General features: G+C 38.0%; 1 protein-coding gene across 1 annotated transcript in view; it reads left to right on the top strand.

Moving 5' to 3' along the window:
- LOC126174745 (atrial natriuretic peptide receptor 1-like) overlaps positions 1 to 16,076 on the top strand; it is a 381,570-nt gene that overhangs the window by 201,053 nt on the left and 164,441 nt on the right. Inside the window, exons 4-5 of the mRNA XM_049921065.1 lie at positions 1,635 to 1,760; positions 9,371 to 9,610. Coding sequence (XP_049777022.1) covers positions 1,635 to 1,760; positions 9,371 to 9,610 — 366 coding nt within the window. The remainder of the gene's footprint in view (positions 1 to 1,634; positions 1,761 to 9,370; positions 9,611 to 16,076) is intronic.

The raw sequence follows: 16,076 nt of genomic DNA, 5'->3' as shown, positions 1-16,076 counted from the left end.
CACCAACATATCCCTCCAGATCCCGAGCATGCAAAGCTCCTCACCCATGTGAATAGTGCTACATTATGGCAGTGTCACTGAAGGAGGAGTCATTACTGCTACAACTGCGTTAATGACACTCATACCAATTTCAGTATGGTCATCCCAAAGAGGTCTGTTTGTCACCATTAGATCTCATGTATTTCTGCCCTACAGCCCACAATATAGATCAGTTAAAGTGATAATTAATAACAAATGTAGAGAAATAAAATCACAGTGAATGAACCAGATAAAGAAAATTTATAGTTTTTCAGAAAATTGAGTGTCCTTGTGAGAAGGCGAAAGATATTTTTTAAACAATTGTTAAAAATAAAGTTAAACAATGATTTGCAAGTTCAAGCTTCTACAAATTCACAAGAATGTGACTTAGGTGCCAGAAGTTTGTTAAACACTACTTCAGTTTAGAAATGATGTTTGACAGAATTGCAGCTTAAAACCACTGTTGCTTAACTAGTGTTTTGAAAAACAGTCGGGGAACACTAAAGATATTACTCTGATTATATTTATTTATACAAAGAGCATATCTGCAGTTAAATAAATATAATGTTTTGTCATACATGTTTTACTTTTTTATTATAAAACAGCATAATAAATTAAATTGTGTGTGTGTGTGTGTGTGTGTGTGTGTGTGTGTGTGTGTGTGTGTGTGTGTGTTTGTGCAACAGTGAAACACGAACAATGGAAAAAGAGGAGAGAGAGCTCAAAGTATTGTGTCTGTGAAGGATGTTAGAAGTTCAGTGGACAATAAGGTTGCTTGCAAATGACCAGATACAACACATTAGAGAAGTAGTTCATGGAGAGCCCTCACTGAATATATACAAAATAAAAAGTTAACTCAGGATAAGAAAAGATGGCGGATAACATTAGATCAGTTGCAAGAATGATATACACACTTGTGAGCAATTGAATCTAATGTACTAACCAAGTTCTGCATAATCCATCTTCCTTCCCTTTTTTGCCCTGGTGGCAGCAGTAGCACTGTATTGCAACTTATATTCCACAAGGCACAAAAAAAAAGTGCCATAGTTCATCAGCTCAGGTGATATTTTCTTCTATGCATTTACTATCCAGTGATGATGTTCCAAGGCCTAAGCTAATCTTTGTTACTTGTGACATGAAGTGAGCGGGGGTACATACGTGAACCAAAGATTTCAATACTCTGTACTTATGAGGTGATTTTTCATAGTACAGCTGCTTATTTGTTCTCATTTTCCAGAACTGAATTGGCAAGTAATATCCTGCACTATGGCCTGTCAATCCTCAGCTACAGTCTGTGATATGAAAAGCCTCTGTTATCAATACACTGTGCGTCTGCCAGTTGACGTGTTGGTGATTTTCCCATGTCAAGGTACCCGACATACGCCATTGACATGATGGCATGAGAAAATTCTAGTGACAGGCCGAACTATTTAATTCACCTCAGTTTCTAATAAAAATCATTTCTACACTATTTCATGCTCTCTCTCCAATACAGCAGGTATCTGTAATTCAATTGCTCATGAGTGCATATTCATGAAACAAATTATGCAGTGCAGCACCCTGGAAAATGTCTTTTGATGCTGTTGTAATCCTGAAATATAGAATTTTTTTCTCAGATACAACCATGAACAGCTGCTGAAAGAAGCATTGATACCTCTAGAATGGTACAGTGAAGGGACCAAGATGATGTTGAATGGACTGTCACGAATTATTCGTGAAACATCAACCAGTGGAGTCTGGAGGTAAGTCTACTATTATTCACTAAATCTTTAGAAAATCAGTTGAATAGTAAATGAAAGTTAACAAAACATTGAGGTTATAACGCATTTTATTTGTGATTAGTTAGTGTAGTAGCTAGCGTATAAGTTGGTTGCAGTGGATTCCTGTATATTTTCCACAACCTACTAAATGAGTATTAATGTTTTACTGTGTTCATATAGCATGTTATACAGTAACATGCCAAGAATGCTAGTATTTCACAGTTCCAAGAAAATATTTTTTTTTATAAAAACAATGCTAATATGATAAAATTAATTTGTGCGTGTCTCTAAAATACGTATTAATGGTTATAGTTTTTGTGCTGCTGGAAATTTCCTTACATGCTGGTATCATAATTACAGTTTTTCTGAAGGTAGGTTTCTGATGGAAATAAACACTGGTCACCAAAATCAGTAAAAATTAATTGGAGTCCATCTTACAGAGACAGCTTTTACAGCTTTGTTGATATAACTTCCACTTCTTTTTCTCTTCTTTGCATTTCTACTCTGGTGATTCTAAAATGAACAAAACAAGTTGTGGATATGTTGGGTGGAAGCATCTTGCAGAAGATGAACAACAGATAGTGAGCTTTTCAAACTTCAGTGATCATGAATTGGCTAGAAACAATTTCTTAAATCCATGAACATTTCATTAACAGCTGTTTCTTCTACAGATTCTCACATCATGTATAAACAGCCTTCTGAATATTGGGAGTCCTTAGATATCGTAACTATGAGTTGAAATTATGCTGTTTATAGTCATATAGTTAAGAAGACACTTTTGTATTAATTCTCTTGTCATGCTGTGAGAGTATTCTACTTTCAAGATTTTAGAAGTTAAAAAGATTCAAAGAAGCAGATTGGGAGAATGCTGAGAACAACATAATACATCCAGAAAGTTATAAAGCTGATTCTTTTGTTGTTCACACAACTTCAGAAACATATGCTCTTTCATCAGAATGTTGCATGTGTACACCAATCTATCATTAGCCATTGCTCTCTCCAACAATTTCAGCAACTCTACCAGTGTACATTATCATGAGTTTTATCACCATGTCTGTTCCTTATTGAACATGTGTGAAACATGTTGAGATATTTGGTTCAGTCAACATTGTGAGAAACATTGCTTAAATATATTAGAAAACAAGGGGATATAAAGAGAACATATTCCCTATAGAAGAAATCCAACACCTCCAGGATACTCTCAATGTATGATTGCAGGGCAACCTTGCAGCTAGTGAAAGCAGTACATAGTGCTGTAATTATTGTCTGGGATATTATGCCCATATGTCATATACATAGTATACCACCCATTTAATACATGAATAAAACTTTAGCAATGAGGAACTATTCTTAACCCAGAGTAGGGCAGGCAGATTGAACTTTATGTAGGCTGTTGTTAAGGTATTTCAGAATTGTTACTTTGCCATCCTTGTACACATATTCCATTGTGGATTTCTTGCTGATATTACTGGCTCATTCAAAAGAAACTGCAACATCCATTCAGTCAACACTAGACTAGAAAATGTTATACACTAGAAAACACTCATTTAAGCATTGTACAGAAATATGCCCACCATTCAGCGAGTTTTATTTTGAGTTGACTTCGATGAGAACTGGGGAAAAAATCAGTAGTAAATCCCAAGTGTTAAAATCCTAGTTGAAAATTATTCTTGTGGCACAATCCTTCTGTTTTGTACAGGAGTTTCTTGCAGTAGGATAACTTTTCTCAGTAATGTGTTATATACTTGTACACTCTCTGTTTTTCATAATTCTTTAATTTGTAATCAGAATTCTGTAAACTATGTAATTATTGATTCCATGACCAAGTTTTTTGGACTTTCAATGTCCCATGGAACCTGTTAAATAAATAAAAAGTGTATAGTATTTGTATATCATTGATAAAATTTGGTAAGAGACCAATGGAACATTAAATTAGACTTGTTGAAGTCCCAGATACTGCATCATCCTCAATTTAATTTTATTTGCATGTATGAAATAGGAAAGATGAATACAGACAAAAGTAAAACTAGAGTAATGGAATGTAATTTATTTGTGGAAGTAGAAGTGTTTTCAAGTTCAATGTAGATTCTTTGGTGGACCCATTGCATTTCTGTTCATGCCAAGCAATCAGTTTGAAGACTCTCTCTGGTACCAGATGCTTTGACTTCTAGTACATTGTGTGAGTTAATGTTGTGTGTATATTTGCAGCTGTAAATAAATTTGATTGTTATCCAGCATATCTGTATGTGTGTTATTTATCGTGTTAATATACTCACAGAATGGTGACCCTGACAAGAAACATGGATACCAAAAAGCAAGAAATTTGAATGAATAGTGCCTGCAACAGCAGACAATGTCACGAAAATCTGTAGTTTGAAGAGCACATGCAGCCAAACACAGTGCAGATAGTGACTTTCCATATAGGTGGAAACATTCCACCCATTGTTTGAAGTGTCTTAACTCTGTTGTGAAGCAAAGTGAAAATCTGCCATATTTACCATAGCAATTAGAATTATGGTTTCATGTGCTGGAACTTACTTGCACTGCATATGGTGTTTCAGATGATGAAGTGCAGTTTATAGTGATAATTAATAAATATACCAGTGCAAAACAGGTATCAGAATCTAAAAATCACCTTATTAAAAGAGGTCTGAAATTCGCTGGATTAATGCATTCAACAAGTATTAACAATGAGCAGAAAGGTGATACAGAATGTCAGATTTGTGACACTACATATGTGCTATTGTTCCTGGAATCGGAAATAACAGGTATAACGGTGTCATATCTGGCTCAGCCATCTGCTATTATCATTTAAAACAATAGTTGTAACAGGTGACAAAAATGACATTAATTCACAGCTAGAAATTGAAGACAAGATCGAGTGAATGCTTCAGCACAAAAAAATTTGAATAATGATGCAGCCCCAAGATGACGTTACCATGATAGCAGCCTCTGAAAGTTTAGGAACAACTCCAAAATTTGCAACACATTCCAAAACAAATTATCAAGAAGCAAGAAAAGACACAATCCCACAACACACAAGAAGACGCCACAGTTCAGAATTTCACTGCCCCGACCTCATGACTCTCGAACATGATGTGTGAAGGAGAACTTTGGTATGTGCAAATACCAAAGTTGCTTCAGTGTACAGGCTATGAAGTGCATCACATATTCGTTTGCCCAAATGTAAAAACTTGGTTAGCTGCAATACATGCTCTGCTGCTGGGGTTACCAACAATAAAATCAAAACTGGCACTGCACCATGTGTCAGTAGAAAGCAGCAACCAAGATACAATATCTTTATGTGCAGCTTCTGTCAAACAACAAGGGACATCAGCACTGTGCTCATGTACAATTAGCCTACCCACACTAATCAGGCTAGAATTTTTAAATGATCCTGACAAGTGTACATACATGACAAACAATTGCCACATACATGTGTGGTGGATTGCAGTTCCAAAGAGAGCAACTTACCGGCAATGCAGCAGCAGCAGCAGGATTACACCCAGGCATACAGAGTGCTACTGCAGCTAACAGTTCACTTTTACTGCATATAGTAAATGTAGAACTAATGTGAACTTCAGTTTGCATTGACATTAGAATTGCCTTTCATTCTGGCCAGTCTATCTGAGCCTGTATTAGGTCCTTATTCTTATATCATTATGGGTTGTAAATCAGCTTAATGCATGCTCTAGGATGGGTACTGAAGCAGTTGTGGACAATTAGGTAAGGCTTCCATTAACAGCAGCATGTCCCACGTGAGCTCACAACAGGCTTCAAGTATGAGCATGAACAACAAAAATGTTGTTAGCTCATCCAAACAATTATAATCAAATCCAGAGATGCTGGACATGCTGAAGATGATATGTGAACCTCCAGAATATACTCTAGATATTTTGCAGGTAAAGAAAATGTTTTGATTTCACAATCTAAGATAAAAGAAGACACAGCATAGTAACATCGAGCTCATATAAAGACCACACCTGGTCCACCTATTACACAGAATTTTAAGACAGTATCACTCAACATCATAAAGCCAGCTTTCTATTACCAGCCAACAATGTACTAATGCCACACCCCCTGTTCTCTGTCACCAGATGGAATGAACACGGTCAGTGAGCCAAACAAATTAGTGATGACAACATCACCAACATATTCAGAGCCATCACTGTTCCTCTGCAAAGACATCTCGTTGTAACCACAATTATCACTGCTAGTTCGTGTGAGGACTGCTGGATATTGAACTTGACACCAGCTCACTTACATTCCCTGAGCTTCAGCCTACCACTGGGGGAGGGGGTGGGGGGGGCTGTGTGGGAGTAGAGGTACTTCAGCTTTAGTGTAGATAATAATAATATTAATAATGATAATTTTATTGTCTTTAAGCCATTACAGCAATGGACAAAGTGATACACATAATACAATACACTACATGCTATAAAATAACAGAATTGTTATTAATGTTACAGTTTAATATCACAGGCCATGAAATCCTTTACATTGTAGAATGGGTTTACAACTAACCAGTCATAAAGTGTTTGTTTGTATTGTTGCTCTGGTAAATTTTGTATAGCGTGTGGAAGTTTGTTAAATAATTTGTGGCCCACAAGTTCCTTGGTGGCTACATTGCATCTCTGTTCATGCCAAGGAAATAGTTTGAAGTTTCTCTTTGGGTACCAGACACATTCACTTTTTTTACAGTGCATGACTTAATGTTGTATATATATTTGCAAGTTGGAAATAAATATGGTCCTTGTCTAGTATTTCTAAAAGTGTGTCATTCATTATAACTAACATGTCCACATATTAAGTCAGGTGATGCCAATGGAATAGATTAGGAAATGAGATACTAAAGTCATAGAAAAGTTTCGCCTTTCATGGAGCAAAATAATTGATGTTGACTAAGGAAAAGAGAATATGAAATGCAGACTTGCAACAGTAAGAAATGCATTTCTGAAAAAATGAAATATATTAATGTATGACATGATTTTAAGTGGGAGAAAGTATTTTTTGGAAGTAGTTATTCACGGTATAGGACAATCAGAAGTATAGTCAGAGAGAGAACAGAGGCTTTTGAAGTTTGATGCTATAGAAGAATGATGAAGATTAGGTGGGCAGATGGGATAAGTCAAAATGAAGTACCAAACTGAATCAAAGAGAAGAAAAAGAAATTGAGAAGGGACCTGTTGAGTGGACACATACTGAGGCATCAAGAAGCAGTAAATTTGGCAGTGGGGTGAAGTATTAGGGACAAAAATTGTAGAGGGAGACCAAGTCTTGACTACAATAAGAGACTGGCACATGTTAGACTATCATGGAGAGCTGCATGAAACTAGTATTTGTACTGAAGACCACCACTACCACAAAATAACTACTACTACTACTACTACAGCAACATGAGACTGGAAGAGTGAGTGACATGGTACAAAAATTTTACTCAAGTTTGATGTTTTAGATGGTAATGTCTGATTTAAAGGTGCATTTGAAAATTTCTGTTTATCTCTGTGGACTATGTGTAAAGGCTCTCTCAGTGAACACAAATGTTGTATAAAAAATGGAAGATGAAGGTCCACTAAATGTGTGTCAGTAATTCAATTTCCTTTCACTTTTCACTCTGTTCAACAGTGCTTTAATCTCTAACATGTAATCTTTCTTCACTTCATTCAGTATTATCCATATGCATGTGTGAAAGAACAGACTGTTGATGATCGACAGTTGTACAAAATATTTTCAAAATTAATTTTGCTGACTGTGAAATCCTTGACATCAGCAATATTAAATATAGTTCTGCTACCCACTAGTGACATGAAAATTTGTGCCAGACCAGGTCTCAATCCCCTATTTCCCACTCATCATAAATGGTCACCTTAATCATTTCAGCTAACCATGCATGCTTCTCCCCAGGATGACCCAAACTTTCATTTGTCATGCTGTCTACATTCTTATATCATTGCCCACTAAATTCATCATCTAATGCTCACAACATTACATGGATTCCTATTACAGGTAGAATGAGACAGTAAGGAATTGAGACCAATGTTATTTTCATCAGGCACTGTTGATGGTCCACAACTCTACAAAATGTTTTTGAAATTAATTTTCTTGGTGCAAAATCATTTTATCAAGTGCATTAGGTATAGTTCTATTACCCAATAATGACATGTAAAAGTTTGGGCTAGTCAGGGACTTGAACTTAGATTTCCTGCTTAATATGAATGGTCACCTTAACCATTTTGGTTATCTGTGCATGCTGCCCAGACTGACGTAGGCTTATGTATGTCACACTGTCTATTTTCTTACAGTATTAGAGAAGGAAAGTTGCTACTCATCATATAGCGGAGATGCTGAGCCATGATAGGCACAACAAAAAGATTCACACAATTATAGTTTTAGGACATTAAGGCCTTTGTCAGCAATAGACACACATTCACACACGCACAGGCACACACATACACACTCAAGCAAATGCAGCTTGCTCACACGTCTGCAGTCTCAGATAACTGAAACCACACTGCAGTGCGACAAGTTGCGTTTGCTTGAGTGTGTGTGTGCATGTGTGAATGTATGTCTATTGCTGACAAAGGCTTTAATGGCTGAAAGCTATAATTGCGTGAATCTTTTCATTGTGCCTATCATGACTCAGCATCTCCGCTATATGGTGTGGTTTCAGTTATCTGAGACTGTAGACATGTGTGCAAGTTGTGTTTGCTTGAGAGAGAGAGAGAGAGAGAGAGAGAAAGAGAGAGAGAGAGAGAGAGAGAGAGAGAGAGAGAGTGTGTGTGTGTGTGTGTGTGTGTGTGTGTGTGTGTGTGTGTGTTTGTGTGTTTGTGTTGCGCACGCGTGTGTGTGCATGCTTGTGTGAATGTCTGTCTGTTGCTGACAAAGGTCTTAATGGCCAAAAGCTATAATTGTGTGAATCTTTTTATTGTGCCTATCGCGACTCAGCATCTCTGCTATATGGTGAGTAGCAACTTCCCTTCTCTAATATTGTTACATTCCATCCTGGATTTTCCATTGTTTGATTTTTGTCTATTTTCTTATATCATTGTTCACTCAATTCAGCACCTAATGCTCACAACATGAATTTGATTCCCCCAAAAAGAAGAATGAGACAATGAGAAATTGAGATCAATGTTGTTATCATCAAATGCTCTAGGCTATAGACAGTATAACATATGGAAGTTTGGGTCAGTCTGGGGAACGTGCACTGATAGCCAAATTGATTCACGATAAGCAAGAAATCTGGATTCAAATCCCAGTCCAGCACAAATTTTCGTATGTCTCTATTGGGTAGTAGAACTATACGTAATACAGCTGATGTCAAGGATTTCGCAGTCAGTGAATTAATTTCAAAAATCATTCAGTACAGTAATACATGGGTTTATGCCTTATCCTATTTGCTTTACATTGTGGTTATGTTACTTTGCTGTACCTCATCATAAAGTTGTTATATGCTGTATTTTTGTTGTTAACGTTCATGTGTGTGCACCTTCCATTTGTAGCCTTCCTATTACAAGAATAAATACTTCTCTAAGATTTTTTTCAAGAACTCATCTAATTAAAATAAATGTAACGGACATTGATTTTTGCAGGTTATTGGTGGCATATCGTACAGTATTAGCAGCAGTGGACAACTTAAGTTCAGCAGCAATCTTTGGATTGTATTACTTCTGCATGGGTGTCTTGGATGTAGTTAATTTCACAAATTTTGTTCGATATGATTCCCTTGGACAAGAATATCTCTTGGTGGCTCAGCAGTACTCATTAGAACTCAGGGACGAGTGGCATGACTTCCTCAGTAATTTTCCAGCTTTCAACAATGTAACAGTACTGTAAGTTGAAATCCATATTGTGCTTCACTTTTCACTCAGCTTTGTGTTTGTTTTAAATAGATAATTCCTTAAAATTAAGTACTTTCAAAAATGGCCATGACTATTGCGTTTGGTTTCATTAAGTAGTAAAAATCAGAAACGAAATCTTGGAAATGAAGGCAGTTGGTTTTGTCTGATTTTAACAATAATCTACCCAACAAAACAAATAAGAATCAACACACACACACACACACACACACACACACACACACACACACACACAGTACAGTTTCATTACCAAAGCTTCTTGCAATGAAACTTCTTGTATTTAGGTTATTACTGAGCTTTCGGTAAGGTAAGGATTTTACCAGTGTAAGAAACAAAGAATAACTCTATAAAAATAATCCTAAAAATCAAGCTATGTATCTCTTCATACACTCCAGGAGAATGAAACTAACAAATAAGTAAAATGATAGCTGAATGCCTTGAAGTGAATGCCCTACATGATGAAAGTTTATTCCCATTTTATACACATAACCAAAGATATTTGAGATAATTTTGGAAATTAATAGTTCATGTCACCACCACCAGTCGTTGAAACTGGGTAAGGAATATTGCTGGTAACACAGAGCATGTTAGACACATTCCAAGGAACTGCATTCTTATGTTGTATTTTGTGTAAGGGATGCAGCTTGCTCTTTAAAGGACACAATGCACTGTGCACCTTACTATGCCAAGAGCTATGTTTCATTATTCTAGTTGATCCACTGTTAAAAGCAATTCCATGAAGAGAATAGCCTGTTATGTGTCATTTTTCTAATAGCTGGTGTTGTGTAATACTAAAACATATTCTCACTGCTATGCCCACACAAATCACAGCAGTTCCTACAACTTTGTGTTATTATTATTATTATTATTAAGTCTCATTGCACATATTCATGCTGGGTTACTAGTTTTGGTCATAAGCAATTATCATCTTCAGATCTAAAAAAAAAAGTTAAAAGTAACATTAATGAATGACTATTTTCTTAGATGACATAGAAAAATATTTGAAATTAAAGATTTTAAAATTGTACCTGCGTACTGATATTACATAGACTGAGACTAGTTAAGACATAAAATTAAAACACATGTAACAGTACCTGAATAATCATTAATAGTAAAGAGTCATAATTCTTCAAAAAGAAGTCAAAGTTGTACAATAGAAGTAATAACACAAAAGTATGTATCTGAGTACATTCCATGGCATCAAACATTATACTGAACTCACTATGCACAATGCAAATTCATACATCACGAATGATGGGTAGAGGAGGGAGGAAGGTGAGAGAGGAGATAAAATTCTGATGCATGCATTCTTAAAATGTAACACAGAACTATTCCAAAGAGACAGTACAAACAATTTGACATTAAGGAGTAAAATAGATAATGTATGTAACACTGATATATAACACATCTTGCTCAAATTTGTGAATAAAATGAAACAGTGAACTAAAACAGTACACACAGTTCCACAAGAGGGCATCTGAAATGTATTCTGCTTGTGTACACAGGGCTCAGTCTGTTCTGGTCACACTGTCTTTCAGCCATGCTGCCAATGAGTGTGGTGAGCTGCTGAGGTCATGTTGTCTTGTGCCAAGTGGGGTTGTTGCAAAGGTGTTCAACTGCTTCTAATTGGCTCATCTAAGCAAATCATCAAAATTCTTGTAGTACACTGAATTCATGAAAACACACTGAAGATTAAGTATTTTATCTGGTTCTGTTAGGTGGTGTCCATATATTTCAAGTTCTTCCACAACATTAAAATGTCTCTTAGTTGCTGTATGTAAAACTTCAAGATGTGTTTCTATTAGTCGTGCTGAGTTACTTGAGATGATCTTCATATGCTGTCTTTTTATTTTGTATTGCTGTGTGTTCTGTAAACTGGATCTTGGAAGTTTTAACTGTCTGACATATATACTGTTTATGACAGTCTTTGCACTTGATCCTGTAGATTCTCGATGCCTTAAATTTGCCACTTGATTTACTTGTATAATGTTTTAGCCTTCACTGAAGAGTTTCACTTAGGCAAATCCTATTCTTAACTCTCTTTCCTGAAACTGTTATGCTATTGAATGTGACACTTTTTGTCTATATTCTGTAGGCATGTACACTGTTTGTTGCACTTGATGTTAATCTTGTAATGCAACAAAGTCTGTTCTCTAAAAGTGCTCTGTTTTAAATTTTTGAGACACTTTATTAACTACTTCAGCCTTGTAACCACTGCTTACAGCAACTTACAAAATTCTTCGCAAATCTGATCACGGTAACAATCTTTTCAGTACCGTCAAATGCGGTGATTTCGGAAGGTTTTCTCGTTATTTTGATTGTAACTTTCGTATATATTGTTAGATTAAATTGATTGTTATGGAAGTGGTAGGGTAATGTGTAACAAATAAAATATCCCAGAAAAAGAAAGTGTATATGTAGGTATATTTACCTGAGGCAGTTAAATAAAGTGTCCGAAGTCACACCATGGATTGGGGTGATTTTGGACACGTGTTTTTTAAATCTCTGTCTGAAGTTACAGTATATAGAGGGTGAATTCAGACAGTTACTGCCTTTTTAAAAAATTATACATGCTTTTTATTTGATTTTGGTGACATTTTACACATTTTAAGGTAGCCCTTTGTTACAAATAAGTGATACAAAATGATGGTTTCATCATAGTTGATCATGTTGCTAGGTGGGAGATTTTCCAGCTTTGCTTTGATATTGGAGAAAAACATCTTAACAGTCTCTTTGTTCACTTCTGCATGAGCTCGTTTAATATTTTTCCTTAAGTGAACGGACAGATCTTCTGACTGTCGTTTGAAGAATAAATGCACCCATTCTTCTCCTGGCAAATTATTATGAAATTTCTTCTCTTTTTGGCCAGATTTATCAAGGTAGCCTTTAACTAAATATCTAATACCCAATTTAGTGAAGGGAAATTCCCAATGTGCAGCCCTCAGGATACCTTGCTTCAACATTTCTTCTTCTTCTTCTTCTTCTTCATTTAGCACTGGCTGTCCTCCCATTTTTTTCGGATGTGCTTCCTGCACTTTATTTTGTAGGGTTGATTTAGGTATACCATACAAACCACACACTTTTCTGTATGATAATTTACCACTCTGAATATTACGAACAGCTTTATATAAAAGTTCCGGGTCATAATTACAGCATACTGTAGCACCGCTCCTGCTCTTATACATTCTTGGCATTGTCTGAAATCACCCCATACAGTACACAGTTTTACAAAAACCATCATTATTTTATAACCTTGCACAAGAAACTTGACAAACTTGTGCAGAAAATGTCTCAACGCTGTTAGCTACAGAGTGCTTCGACAATTACAGTTACAATAACTTCCCACTCGACGCAACAATAGAAAGTTTCCACTTTACGATATTGCATGGATTTTTAACACTGAGACTGTTCATCAATTATTCACCTAGGGAAACAACTGATGCAAAATAAAAGTTGTGGAAAGCAATAAATGCAATCTTGTGCTTAAAATAACTGGTGCACAGACGTTCAAATAAGTAATTCTTTGTTTCTATGCACTGCCAAAGAGCAAATAAGCCATACTGTCCAAATTCGCCCCGGTGTCCGAAATCACCCCATTTGATGGTACTTCCCCATAAATTTAATAAACCAATGACTTCAGTTTTTGGAATATCCATAAAATTTAGTTTATTTAGATGCACTGTACTTTGCACACTATATCTGTGCAGCAGTGCCATATCGGAAAGACAGTTCATAAGCTAAAGAAAACTCATGACCAAGAGGAACATGTGAAACCAATGTACACTCTACTCTAGATTTTATCACTACCAGTTTGAGAAAGATACCTAGTGATAAATTGCTGTTATCTTTAAAGTTTAATATTTTACCTTACTAATGTGCAATATTTGAAAGCAAACAAAGTTTCAATTGGGAAAATGAAAGTTGTGAGACAGTGCTTAATTCTTGAATGTGTGTATTACCAAGTAGGAAAAAACAAAGTTAGAACCACAAGAAACTAGTCTCATTTGGTTTACTCTTGGGTCCTAAAATGAACATGACTCAGTATTTCAGTAATCCATGTCTGGCATCTTCAGGAGAGACACTGCTGATTCTAAGTCCTGCTGAAAACTGATGCCAATACCTCAGAAGACTACCAAGAATTATTACACTGGGACGTGCCACATAGTCAATTAGATTCCTGTTTTTACTTAATTATACACTGACTTAAAAAAAAGGTATTGTTTTCATACATTATTCCAGCATTGTCATTACTTTTGATTTGTCACCAGAGCTACAATGATCAGCTTGAAGTCTACAGATTACCTGGAAAGCATGGAATTATATAAAATTTCTTGAAGTTAGACAACTATACTGCAGCTCTGATGCTACCAGGCAAATTTGGGAACAGTAGAATTCCAACATCAAAACTGTTGTATTAATCAAGACACAAAAAGAACACCTTGGAAAACCATATCATTTCCAAAATTTACTAACATGTATTTTACTTGTCCTTAGTCACAGTTTTAGCACAAGTACCACCAGCTTCCAGGTCTACCATACAATCTGGATTAATATATACAGGGGATAGGCAAAATAATATGAACACCTATAATTACTTGGGAATGGTTTATTAATAAGGGGTTTATTAATAAGGGGTTGGACCCCCATTTGCCCAATTCAGCTGTGATTCTTACTGGAATACTGGCATATGTGTGGTGTCACTGCCAGACACCACACTTGCTAGGTGGTAGCCTTTAAATCGACCGCGGTCCGTTAGTGTACGTCGGACCCGCGTGTCGCCACTATCAGTGATTGCAGACCGAGCGCCGCCACACGGCAGGTCTAGTCTAGAGAGATTCCCTAGCACTCACCCCAGTTGTACAGCTGACTTTGCTAGTGATGGTTCACTGTCTACATCCATTCTCATTCGCCGAGACAACAGTTTAGCTTAGCCTTCAGTTACGTCATTTGCTATGACCTAGCAAGGCGCCATATTCAGTTACTATAATCTGAACAGATAATATTGTGAATCATGTACCATCAAGAGCGACATTCATCATTATTGGATTTAAGTTAAGTATCAATCTACACTCCTGGAAATGGAAAAAAGAACACATTGACACCGGTGTGAGACCCACCATACTTGCTCCGGACACTGCGAGAGGGCTGTACAAGCAATGATCACATGCACGGCACAGCGGACACACCAGGAACCGCGGTGTTGGCCGTCGAATGGCGCTAGCTGCACAGCATTTGTGCACCGCCGCCGTCAGTGTCAGCCAGTTTGCCGTGGCATACGGATCTCCATCGCAGTCTTTAACACTGGTAGCATGCCGCGACAGCGTGGACGTGAACCGTATGTGCAGTTGACGGACTTTGAGCGAGGGCATACAGTGGGCATGCGGGAGGCCGGGTGGACGTACCGCCGAATTGCTCAACACGTGGGGCGTGAGGTCTCCACAGTACATCGATGTTGTCGCCAGTGGTCGGCGGAAGGTGCACGTGCCCGTCGACCTGGGACCGGACAGCAGCGACGCACGGATGCACGCCAAGACCGTAGGATCCTACGCAGTGCCGTAGGGGACCGCACTGCCACTTCCCAGCAAATTAGGGACACTGTTGCTCCTGGGGTATCGGCGAGGACCATTCGCACCCGTCTCCATGCAGCTGGGCTACGGTCCTGCACACCGTTAGGCCGTCTTCTGCTCACGCCCCAACATCGTGCAGCCCGCCTCCAGTGGTGTCGCGACAGGCATGAATGGAGGGACGAATGGAGATGTGTCGTCTTCAGCGATGAGAGTCGCTTCTGCCTTGGTGCCAATGATGGTCGTATGCGTGTTTGGCGCCGTGCAGATGAGCGCCACAATCAGGACTGCATACGACCGAGGCACACAGGGCCAACACCCGGCATCATGGTGTGGGGAGCGATCTCCTACACTGGCCGTACACCACTGGTGATCGTCGAGGGGACACTGAATAGTGCACGGTACATCCAAACCGTCATCGAACCCATCGTTCTACCATTCCTAGACCGGCAAGGGAACTTGCTGTTCCAACAGGACAATGCACGTCCGCATGTATCCCGTGCCACCCAACGTGCTCTAGAAGGTGTAAGTCAACTACCCTGGCCAGCAAGATCTCCGGATCTGTCCCCCATTGAGCATGTTTGGGACTGGATGAAGCGTCGTCTCACGCGGTCTGCACGTCCAGCACGAACGCTGGTCCAACTGAGGCGCCAGGTGGAAATGGCATGGCAAGCCGTTCCACAGGACTACATCCAGCATCTCTACGATCGTCTCCATGGGAGAATAGCAGCCTGCATTGCTGCGAAAGGTGGATATACACTGTACTAGTGCCGACATTGTGCATGCTCTGTTGCCTGTGTCTATGTGCCTCTGGTTCTGTCAGTGTGATCATGTGATGTATCTGACCCCAGGAATGTGTCAATAAAGTTTCCCCT

The sequence above is a fragment of the Schistocerca cancellata genome, chromosome 3, assembly GCF_023864275.1.
Source record: "Schistocerca cancellata isolate TAMUIC-IGC-003103 chromosome 3, iqSchCanc2.1, whole genome shotgun sequence".
In the NCBI taxonomy this organism is placed as follows: Eukaryota; Metazoa; Arthropoda; class Insecta; order Orthoptera; family Acrididae; genus Schistocerca; species Schistocerca cancellata.
Note: the sequence above shows the minus strand (reverse complement) of the source record. Positions and strands in the feature narration are given on the sequence as shown.